The sequence below is a fragment of the Chrysemys picta genome, chromosome 3, assembly GCF_011386835.1.
Source record: "Chrysemys picta bellii isolate R12L10 chromosome 3, ASM1138683v2, whole genome shotgun sequence".
In the NCBI taxonomy this organism is placed as follows: Eukaryota; Metazoa; Chordata; order Testudines; family Emydidae; genus Chrysemys; species Chrysemys picta.
Genome location: NC_088793.1, coordinates 31,094,081 through 31,106,314, shown reverse-complemented (window position 1 = coordinate 31,106,314; position 12,234 = coordinate 31,094,081). Strand labels below are relative to the sequence as shown.

The following is a 12,234-nucleotide window of genomic DNA, read 5'->3' as shown; positions in this document are numbered from 1 at the left end:
GCCATCTCTTGGCCAAAGCTGCCTGCAGAGCAGACTCCATCTTGGTCATGAGGGCGCTAAAGTTACACTTGGTGGCCCGTACGGGGAATTTGTAGTACACACACGCACACACCTATATTGCGCACCCTGGGCTCTTCTTCACAGAGCAAAGAGACTTTCATCTCAGTTTAAAAAAAAAAAAAGAGAGGATTATTAGAAGATCTGTGCCGAGGGGCACAAATCCCAGTAACCAAAGCTGTGCTGGTGGCGGGATTCCCAGAAGAGATGGAACCAAATGAAATTGAGGAGAGCCTAGATGCAGCTGAAATACTGGGGAGGGTAAAGGTCCACACCCGTATTTACGACCGCAAAGTGACGGGCATGGTAGCACTATGTACTCACTCCAAGGAAGCAGATCTTGATAAAGTGCCCAAAGAGGTGCAAGTAGAAGGTATCCCCTGGACAATTCTGGGGGCAGAGCAGTCCCCTCCTAGTGTGCCGGTGTCACTTGAGGTGGATTCTTTAGTGCAGAAATTGCATGCTCTGATGGTGGATGAGAAGCGGACAAGAGAAGAATTAATTTTGGCATTAGGAGGGGCTCCAACACCTGCAGCACCCAGCCTGGTGGGATGGGCCAAAGAGTTCGGAAACGCTCTCAAAGATGCATTGAAACTGGTATATGAAAGTGCACCATACAAGCGGTTACGTTCATTCTCGAAGGTGTCATCTGTACCTTCAGGGGAGGATGATTACGAGACCTGGAGGGATTTTACGGTGCCACTTGTCCAAGAGTGGGTATGCTCTGATGCTGAGAAGCAGAAACGTGTGCTTGAGAGTCTGAGGGGACCTGCCATGCAAATTATCCAAGCCGTGAAAGACTCCCAACCAGCTGCCACAGTGCAAGACTATTTAACTGCTCTTGAGAGTATCTACGGTACTACTGATAGCAGTGAAGACCTGTATTATCGTTTCCGCCATACCTATTGGGAGCCCCACGAACGATTGTCGGATTTCATCAGGAGACTAGAGGATTTGCTACAGCAGGTAGTGCGGAAGGAGGGTTGTACCAAATCCTTTGGGGCACCCGACAAGATGGGTTGATGTTGTGGTGACTGCAGCCCAAAGCCCTCCACCCCCCCCCCCCATTCCACAAGCTCATTTGAGAGATACGTGAAGAGGAGGAGCGATTGTTGCAAGTGGATGCAGTGGTGCAGCCAAAGATGGTAGGGAGTCACACCACCACAGTGCTTGGAGAGATGGAAGAGGCCCCATCAGTGGCAGCAGCACTGAGAGATTTGACCTGAGAAGTGGCCATGATGAAGGCTCAGGGACATACTGTGCCATTCTCAAGAGGGGAGAGTAGCAGGAGGGGTGATACAACAGAAACCTTCTCACTGGCTAACTGTGGAAGAGATGGTCACTATGCCTTGGACTGCCAAAACAAGACAGATCATGCAAGGGTATCTCAGAGATTGCAGCAGACCATTAGGAAGCTTCAGGGAAACATCAACAGGGCTTGGGGAAGGAGCAACCCAAGACCCTGAAATTCCAACGCTCCCCAGAAAAAACCACAAACAGGGGTTACCCAGATGGGCTGATAGGCCCCCAGGCTATAGTACCCGTTCGTATAGAAGGATGATTGTGTAAGGCATTGCTGGACAGTGGATCACAGGTCACCATACTTTCTGAATCTTACTACCAAGAACACCTGCAGCATTTACCCTTGCGTCCCCTGTCTGGCCTGACAGTCTGGGGAATTGGCTGTGACTCCTGCCCCTATCGGGGATATATCTTGTTAAATGTTCAGTTTCCAGGAAATAGAAACTTTGGCACTGGTCTGCCCAGATCCAAAAGGAAGGGAGTATGCACCTTTAATTCTAAGGACAAATGCAAACCTGTTCCAGAGATTGGCGTGGAAATGCCGTGAGATGGCAGGGAACAACTATCTGCAGGAGCTGCCAATGCACGCTTTATGTAAAGCTGCATACCAGCGAGCGAGGGGGCCCCCCATCCCAAGAGAAGACCAAGGCTTCCAGTTTGGGGATTCCCCCATTCCTGCTAAGTGGAAGGACTGCCTGTGTGAGAAGTCAGGGTACGTCTATACCCAGCCGCTAGTTCGGCGGCTGGCAATCGAACTTCTGGGTTCGACTTATCGCGTCTTGTCTGGACGCGATAAGTCGAACCCGGAAGTGCTCGCCGTCGACTGCGGTACTCCAGCTCGGCGAGAGGAGTACCGCGGAGTCGACGGGGGAGCCTGCCTGCCGCGTGTGGACCGAGGTAAGATCGAACTAAGGTACTTCGAACTTCAGCTACGTTATTCACGTAGCTGAAGTTGCGTACCTTAGTTCGATTTGGGGGGTTAGTGTAGACCAAGCCTTAGTCAACAGGAAGGCTGTTTTCTCTATGCATGAATGGGATGTTGGGTGTGCACATGATGTGGAGCACCATATCCAAATGCAGGATGGTCGGCCTTTTCGAGAGAGGTCAAGACGATTAGCCCTGGCTGATATTGAAGATGTGAGGCAGCACCTACAGGAACTGGTTCAAGCAGGTATCATTGAGGAATCCAGGAGCCCCTACGCATCGCCGATCGTTGTAGTACGAAAGAAAAGTGGAAAGGTGCGCATGTGCGTCGATTATCGCACTCTGAACCGGCGGACAATCCCTGACCAATACACAATGCCCCAGGTGGATGATGCCTTGGATAGCCTGAATGGTAGCTGCTGGTTCTCTGTCCTTGACCTCCGCAGTGGATACTATCAAGTGCCCATGACACCAGAGGACCGGGAGAAGACAGCATTCATCTGCCCTTTAGGGTTTTACCAATTTAATCGCATGCCTTAGGGAGTATCTGGAGCTCCAGCCACGTTTCAGTGACTCATGGAGCGGGTGGTAGGGAACATGCACCTGTTGGTGTGTCTGGTGTACCTGGATGACATTATAGTGTTCGGCGCACTTTAGAAGAACACGAGATTGGCTGTGCAAAGTCCTGGATTGTTTGGAACAGGCTGGCCTAAAGTTATCCTTAGACAAGTGCATCTTCTTCCAGACATCTGTGCAGTATGTGGGACGCATAGTGTCTGCAGATGGTATAGCTACAGACCCACAGAAGGTAAGGGCGGTAACCACCTGGCTGAGGCCCACAACTCTCAAGGAATTACAGTCATTTCTGGGATTCTGTGGCTCTTACCGCAAGTTTATCAAGAATTTTTCACACATTGTACATGCACTCACAGAGCTCACCAAGGGATACCCCCCACAAATAAGAAGAAGGGGAACTCACCTCGGCATCAATATTTTAATGTGGGTGCACCTTTTGGAAAGCGGTGGACTGCTGAGTGTGAAGAAGCTTTCCGTAAAATCATTCAACAGCTCACGCAAGCACCTGTTTTGGTGTACGCTGATCCCACCCAGCATATGAACTTCATGTCGATGCAAGCTACACCGGTTTAGGCGCTGTCCTTTATCAAGAGCTTGAGGGCAAACTCTGACCGGTAGCATTTGCAAGTCGAGGTCTCACACCGCCTGCTCATCAAGTGGAGTTCCTGGCATTGAAATGGGCCATCACAGAGAGGTTCCATGACTACCTCTATGGGGCCAAGTTCACTGTAAAAATTGATAATAACCCTTTGACATACATCAAGACAACAGCAAAATTATCCGTAGCAGGGCACCGGTGGTTAGCGGCACTCTCTGCCTATGATTTCACTCTGCAGTATCGACCCGGTCGAACAAACATGGATGCAGATGCCTTGTCTTGGCAGCCTCACTCTAAGGATTTATCACCCAATAATCAAATGAATGTGGGGACCCCTGAATTGAAAGCTTTATGCCAACGGGTATCCATTGTGGAGGAAAAATCCACAGCCAATGGAGAACGAGCAATTGACTGTCTGGGTGCACCACCAGAAGCCATACCCACAGTCTACCCAAGTTTTACTAAAGTACAGGACCCTCAGCTGCCCAAACTAAAGGATCGAGAGGTGGAGCATGCCCAGCAAGCTGATCCACGGATGAAGGACATCCTTTATGCATTGGAAAGGGGAAAGGATCCCAGGGCTATTCGACCGAATCACCCAGAGGAGGCCCTTTTGCTGAAAGAATGGGATTGCCTATTGGTTTGGGATGGACGACTTTACCGAGGGCAGAAGCATCCCCAGAGGCCTCACCATAAGCAATCGGTGCTACCACAGAAGTACCGGCGAGGCGTGCTAGAGGCCTGCCACGATCGAATGGGGCATCTGGGAGTCGAGCGATTGGAGGCCGTAGTTAAGGCAAGTTTCTATTGGCCCCGGATGGGGCCTGACATCGCCCACCATATTCGCACCTGCACCAGATGTATCCAATGAAAGACTCTGCCTAAGCAGGCGGCTCCTCTTGTCAGCATCACGAGTTCTGCACCCATGGAGCTTGTTTTTATGGACTTTCTGTCATTAGAGCCTGACCGCTGGGGTACTGCAAATAATCTTGGTGGTCACTGACCATTTTACTTGTTATGCCCAGGCTTATCCCACCAAAGATCAAAAAGCTTCCACGATCGCCAAGATCCTGTGGGAAAAGTTCTTGGTCAACTATGGGTTGCCTGCCAGACTACACTCAGATCAGGGATGGGATTTTGAAAGTCGGTTAATAAAAGAACTTTGTAAGATTATGGGGATCAAGAAATCATGCACCACCCCTTATCATCCCCAAGGAGATCCACTACCAGAACGATTCAACCGCACACTACTGAACATGCTGGGAACTCTGGAGCCTCAGCAGAAAAAATACCGGAGCCAGCACGTGGAGCATTTGGTACATGCGTATAACTGCACTCGACACAATGCAACTGGGTTCACACCATACATGTTAATGTTCGGTCGAGAGGCCCGGTTGCCGGTCGATCTCTGTTTTGGAGTGTCTTCAGATGGGGCTCTCCCAGAAACATACTTGGGGTATGTGACTCGCTTAAGAGATCAACTGAAGGAGGCATATCAGATAGTGAAGCAAGCAGCTGGTCACCAGAGTCAAAAGAATAAAACCCGATATGATCAGCAAGTGAGGCAACAGGAGATTCAGGTTGGTGACCGAGTTTTGGCCCGAAATCTCGGACTACAGGGAAAACACAAAATTGCAGATCGTTGGGAGTCACACCCATACATTATAGAGAAGAAATTTGGGGATCTACCAGTGTATCACATACGTCCTGAGGGCAGTCACGGCCCCACCAAAACTCTCCACCGGAATCATCAGTTACCTATAGGACAAGTATTGTTTCCCCATAAGGATGTTTCCACAGATTCTGAGACTCCTAGCCCTGCGAGTTGGACATGGTCCCAACGACGGAAATATACCTGTCCTCTGCAAACGCCCAGCTCCTCGGAGAGTGAGGATGAAATGGGGTTTGGCAAACATCCAGTTTGGAATGCCCCAACCCTAATGGATCCTCTTGTTGTCACACAAAGAGATGGTGAAGGGGAAGAACCGATACTGAGCACTCCCGAGGCCCCACTGTCCCAAGCTGTGGAGACCCCCCAAGAACATGATGAGGAAGATTCAGTGCAGGCAGAGAACCCAGTACCACAAACAGCCACCTTAAACCCAGATGCCCTCGAATTCGTGCCTCAAGGACCCATCATCTTGCCTCCATGTTCAGTGGTGTCACCTCAGCCAATACTCGACAGCCAGCCTAGACGTTCCTCTAGGGAAGGGATGCCCAGGTGTGTGCTGACGTATGATCGTTTAGGGGAACCCAGTGACCTACAGATCCCTGGGGTGCCACAGGAGGGAAACTCCAGAGGGTGGCGCTGGAGCTGAGAGGGAGAGCAGCCAGCAGACCCTCCCAAAGGGAGCAGAGAGAACCTGCCTGAAGCCTGGGACGGACAGGGCCGATCGGGGACACCTCAGGACAGGAGCCAGGAGGAGCACTGTGCCAGGGAGGAATCGCCCCAGAAGGACAGGCCGGATCTGGACCCAGTATCACGGCTGCCCACAGCTGCATGGTTCTGTGAGTACTGGGGCTTGGGACTCTGCATTGGGAACAAGGAGGGAGGCTGTAGCTAGTTAAGTGGGGAGGTGGTCGCTCTGTGCGGCTTTGCAGAGAGCAGCAGAAGAGGGCACCGGAGGGGTTTGTTGGGGGAAAGTTCACTGGCGCCAAAGACGACCAGGAGCACCCAAGACTCACCATTGGACTGGAACTTTGCTCAGGACTCCTAAACTCTATGTGCAGACACATTGTTCAGTGTCTGCCCTTTCAGACTGTGCTACCACTGGGCCTATGGGGCCTTGGTTTGGATGCAACCCTGTTCTACTGCTCCCTCTATATTTCCCCTTGTTGTATTTCTCCTCTCATCCCTCTGTAAATAAATATCTCCCTTTGTTATATCCATTGTACTTTTCCTGTGGGGTTGTGTGTTCACTCTGGGGGGGTTGGAACAGGTGCCCCTGGGGTGGAAGGGATTTTTCCTGCTGCATTCCTGCACGTGCCATCTCTTGGCCAAAGCTGCCTGCAGAGCAGACTCCATCTTGGCCACGAGGGTGCTAAACTTACACACAATTCAAGAAGGAAGTTGAAAAATTGACGAGGGTTCAGAGAATAGCTCGAGAATGATTAAGGGACTGGAAAACATGCCTTATAATGATAGGCTCAAGAAGCTCAGTCTGTTTAGCTTAAAGAGAAGGTTAAGTGGTAACTTGATCACTGTAATCAGGCGTAGACTCACCCCTGCGGCGCCTCCTGCTGGTTGTCTAGGGAATTCGCTCACCCAGCATCCGGAGCACCCTCGGCAGGCCAGATGTCCCACCTGTCGTTGGCACCAGTGTCCCTCCCGGACTCCAGTGCCCTTGGCTTGGGTGCTGCCCCCCTGGCAGTACCCCACTCTCTCTCTGGGTCTCCCCACCCAGGGGAACTCCCACCTCCTCTCCCAATGTTGCCTCAGTCGTGGCTACTGCCAGTCACCATCTAGCCCTCACGCCCTGGGGCAGACTGCAGTCTATCAGCCAATCATCACAGGCAACAAGGGGTTTGGACTGGCTGCCTTTACCCACCCTCAGGTTGCCCCTCGGCAACACCAATACCTATGTGGGCCTAGGTCCAGGCCCTGCAGCCTGGGGAGTTGCTGGCCTAGGGCTTCCCAGCCCTGCCTCACTCTAGGTTCCCGGGTGAGTTTCCCTGCAGCCAGGCCTCGGCCTCCTCCTGTCAGAGGGAGACTGCTCAGCTCTGGCTACCCTGGCCTTATTATAAGGCTGAGTGGTTCAGTTTGGGGCGTGGCCCCAGCTGCAGCCACTTCCCCAATCAGCCTTGGTTTTGCCCCTTTCCACAGCCCCAGCCCTCTGCAGGGCTTTTCCAACCCCCTCAGGGCTAGAGCGGGTGTTCACCCCGCTACAATCACAATCTACAAATACCTACATCAGGGACCATTTCTGATAGTAGGGCGCTCTTTGATCCAACAGACAAAGGCAAAAGAACATCCAATGGTTTGAATGGAAGCTAGACAAATTCAGACTGGAAATACGGTGTACATTTTTAATGGTGAAAGTAATTAATCACTGCAATAATCTACCAAGGGTTGTTGTGGATTCTCCAGCTCTGACAATTTTTAAATCAAGATTGGATGTTTTTCTAAGAGACATACTGTACTTCAAACAGGGATTATTCAGGGAAATTCTGTGGCCTCTATTTTACAGAAGATCGGACTAGAAGATTACAGTGGTCCCTTCTGGTCTTAGAGTTTATGACATAGGACTGGCCATCCTAAAAATGACTGTGACTCTGATTCCATTAAAAATAATTGTGGACTAAATCAGAATTAGAGCTTTGCTCCTTTGTGATTTATGTAATCTCTTGGGTTGACAGTTTAGCAAATTTATAGACTTATTCCTTTTAGGAAACTGTTCGTTTTAACCATTTGTTTTATCATTTTAGGTTAGCATGAGGTTATGTACAAGATATTTCATTTCATCACCCATTACTTACATTGGGGAGCACTGTTTGTTCTTCTGCAACTCAAATTTCCTGCTGGCAACCTAGACTGTAAGAACATACTGGATAGCCATGAAGCTTACATGCAGTAGTGACTATGTCCTAAAATGAAGAACTGAATGTTCTGAGATAGCAAGCCCACTTCACTGGAAAACTCACATTGTAAATGTGTTATAATGATGAAGTCAGTGGATGATCTCTGAGTGGGAAAGGACAGGAGCACTTAAGGGAAGTATGTGAATGATCCCTCAATGTACCATTATAATTCTGGCTATAGAGAAGTTGGTACTAGCCCTGATCACAAGTGAGAAGTGAATACATATGTGTAAGTAGTTTGTTAGCACACACACAAGCATTATAGCCACTAGCCTGTTTTTATTCAAAGGTCACTAGTGGCCACACATTTTGTTCTTAAACCTATCTTTAAATAATGAAATTTTAAGAAAACATAGTGAAATAAACTATTTAAAAAAAACTTGCTGAAATGTTCCTTTAATAGGATTTGAGTGACCAGCTTCCATTAAGTTTTGAGACACTCATTGTTATTTTATAAAACATCACACCCTCCCACATTATGCAAAACTCTATGTCACCTTCTCTGTTTTGCACACTGAGCATCCTGACCGCTGCAGGGCTGTATCATGCAGCACAAGCTAGGAGTTTGCTTGTTTGCAGTGAGTTTGAGACCTCTGAAATGCTGCTGCTGCTGCTTGTAGGTCGTTGTTTGGAAACACGAGACACAATATGAGTATGGCTAAGCTTATGTATGCCACTCTAAATCACAAGTGTCTGTGTCACTTAAACTTTGGTGGACATGTTGGCAGATTTGGACAAGTATCACCACAGAATGCTGCCTGCCTGGTTATGAGAGAACTTTTCAGTGCTGTCTCTAGCATAGGATAAGCACTCTCTTCCCTCTGCATGTGGGCTAGGAAAGTCTTCCCTCAGCACTGACTATAGTCAAGATGGTTTTAGGATTTGTCTACACAGGGAAATTTACGAGCATAATTGTACCTGTATAGTTATACCGTTCTAGTTATACCAGTATAACTCCCTGTGTGGGCACTCATTACAGAATAAGAGAATCCATGTGGGAATTATAAACCAGTATAACTACTGAGCTATAATTATACTGGCATAGTTATGCTAGTAAATTTCCCTGTGTCAAAAGTTCCTAAAAAGCAACAGAGGGTCCTGTGGCACCTTTAAGACTAACAGAAGTATTGGGAGCATAAGCTTTTGTGGGTAAGAACCTCACTTATTCAGATGCAAGAGTTCCTAAGACTCCTTTGTGTTGCAGAACTGCTGTACAAAACAAAAGTTTGTGTCCAGGCCCACCTAAATTAACCAGTGCTTAGTACTGAGATCTCTGATTCCAGATCATACACAGATACTGACTTTAAGGTAAGGAGTTTCACAGGTGGGAAGACAAAAGTTCAGACAGTGAACTGAAAACAAGAGACAGAGACCAAAGGGGAGAGAAAGGAAGCTGCTTCTTGGCAGCAGGGTTAGATTCAGTGGTGTCTTAGCTGCGGTTTCTTGACATGTTGACAGTTTTGCTTTTGTTTAGCTACCTCTACTCAAAGTCAGCAGGTTTTGTGTACATTTAAAGAGCCAGATTTTGACATCCCTCACTGACACTGAATAGTACGTTACTCCATAGAATAGCTCCATTGATTTCAGTACAGGTATTTGTAAACAAAGGTACTACTTATGGAGAGTAAATGTTTCAGAATTTGGCCCTGCACTCTTAAAAATCTCTGAAACTTTGTCACCAATTTCTCTCCCAACAAGAAACTGACAAGACCATGAAATATGCTACTGTTCAGCAAAGGGACCACACATACAGAATCATTTCTAAAAGTATCTCAGTATAACAGTGTTCAGCAGCTTTTTTTTAAAAGATAAAAATCTTAAACTGACCCAGGCATTTGCGTTATGCTGTCATGATACTCTTAAACTTCCCGGCTAGGTGACCGTAAGGAAGTCATTTTACCTCTCCGTGCCTTAGATTCCCCCTCTATAATATGGGGATAATGGTACTTTGTAAAGTGCTTTGAGATCCGCAGATGAAAAGCACTATATAAGAGCTAGTTATTATTATTCAAATGATGCTAATAAGGCACAGCTAATAGAGCAGTTCCTGAAGACATCTCAAGGCATAGTTTCAAACGTTCTATAGGCTCCGAATTCAACACCCCCACTTACTTTACCTCTAATGTCTAAACAAAATAATAAGAGTTTTCTGACATACCTTGTGTCTGCTTCTTTAACAGCAGGGAGGCGCCTAGAAACAACAGCTTTGAACATTCTAATGGAATTTTGGAACAGCTGTGCCTATTCCATTCCAAGCTCCCCTCCTTGTATAGTTTATCTTCACAGCCACCTTAGTGCAAACTCACTTATTTACTTCAGTTGAAGTTTTTCCACTGGGCATGTAAACTCACCCATCCCATCCCTTCTGGGTGTTTATGTATAAAAATACTTAACCCCTGTTTGCCAGAAATTTCAAGGAAGTGAATAAACACAGCCCAGCCAAGGCCAAGTAAACACAAAAAAAGTCATCAAGGGTATGGATAAACTTGTTAGCTCATTTTTTAAAAAGAAAGAACAAACCTTAACAATCTTCCCCCACTCTCCCCCAACACTTAGCATAATCCCAAAGGTAGAGATTTTCAAAGGAGTGCAAGGGATATACCTAAACATTTGTCTTTAAGTTTAATGGCTGAATCCCTGGCATTGCTCTGAAACTTTCAACCCAAAGGTTAGGCTCATCCAAAAAAGGTATTTTTCCTTTGTCTTTGCCACTCAAAATTTATTATCTGTATTGACCACATAATCACTATAGTTTTGTAGAACTTTAAGTAAAGGATTAAATAGACTGTTTTTTCTGTCTCCAAATTAAACTCTTACTAAGCTCTGGTCTGCACACAGATTTGCGCCAGTAGAATTATGTTGTTTAGGTGTGTGATTTTTAACCAATAAAGTAATATGGGTTCCAACCCCTAATGTGGATGCTGTTATACTTGTATAAAGGTGCTTTATACCATTATAGCTTATCCTCCTTCTCATATTAATTGCAGTAGAACTGCATCCACACTAGGAGGTTGTATCACTTTTAATATACTAGTATAGTTAAAGTAGTACAGCTTCTGACTACAGAGAAACATTAAAGTGTTTACACTGAAATGTACCTGGTTTTAGGACTAGTCAGTCTATTTATTGCTGCCCTGAGGGAGAAAAGTGAGATGGGATCCCCAGTGTATATAACCTGAATATTAGTCAGAGGCTGACAATCGCCCAGAGCAGTTTTTCACCGTGTGCAGAGACCGTATCCTATCTGAACATTAGCTGTGGCCTGGAGTCTTGCATGGTATCTGCATTAGTAAAAATTAGTGATCTTCCAGAATGTAGCTGAGTTTGGTGTTATTGCGTGTGATGAATGATCAGGCACAGTCTAGTCTGTTTTCAAGAAGCCTGCTCTTGACTCAGCAGACCTCACAAATTACCACATGATGCCCAACTTCCCATGCTTCAACAAGGTCATCAAGAAACTAGTTCAGCGCTGCCTTCAAAATATATCAGTCTCTATCCAATATCCTGAACATTTTGCAGTTTGGTTTCAGAGCATGTAATGCTGGTGGTGCTGATGAATGACCTTCTCCTGGCCATGCTCATATTCCAGGATATATCTCCAGCATTTGAGATTACTGACTGTGGCACCGTACTATCAGTATTCAGACATAGGCAGAAATCAATGGTAAAAAGCACTTAAATGGCTCTAATCCTTTCCTTCAGGATGTTCCCACAGAGTGGTGATGGGTAATGACTTTTCCACACTGCCAGGGCCGGCTCCAGGCACCAGCCGACCAAGCACGTGCCAATTTTGGGGTAACGGGGGGCGCTCGCGGTGGGTTTTTTTTTGTTTTTTGGGGGGGTTTTTGTTCGGCGGGGCGGCGCTCGAGGGGTTTTTTTGTTTGTTTGTTTCGGCCGGGCAGTGCGGGGGGGTGTTTCGGTGGTGCGGCACTCGGGTGGGGGTGTGGCCGGCGCGGCGCGGCCCGGCCCGGCGCTCCAGGGATTTGGGCGGCCTGGCCTGGCGCTCCAGGGGGGTGGCGCTTGGGCGGCCCGGCCCGGCGCAGCGCTCGGAGGGGAGCGGGGGTTTGGGCGGCCCGGCGCAGCGCTGGGGTTTGGGCGGCGCGGCGCTCGGGCGGGGAGCGGGGGGTTGGGTGGCACGGCGCTCGGGGGGGGGGGGGGTGTTACGGCAGGGCGGCGCTCTTCTTTTTTGCCTGGGGCAG

The 12,234-nt window shown here is 48.0% G+C and overlaps 1 protein-coding gene across 1 annotated transcript; it reads left to right on the top strand.

The window, feature by feature from the left end:
- The first annotated feature begins 264 nt into the window (after nucleotides 1–264).
- LOC135982099 (paraneoplastic antigen Ma1 homolog) lies at nucleotides 265–1,080 on the top strand. The gene has a single exon (XM_065587295.1). The coding sequence runs from the start codon at nucleotides 265–267 to the stop codon at nucleotides 1,078–1,080; it is 816 nt and encodes a 271-aa protein (XP_065443367.1).
- The last annotated feature ends 11,154 nt before the right edge of the window (nucleotides 1,081–12,234 follow it).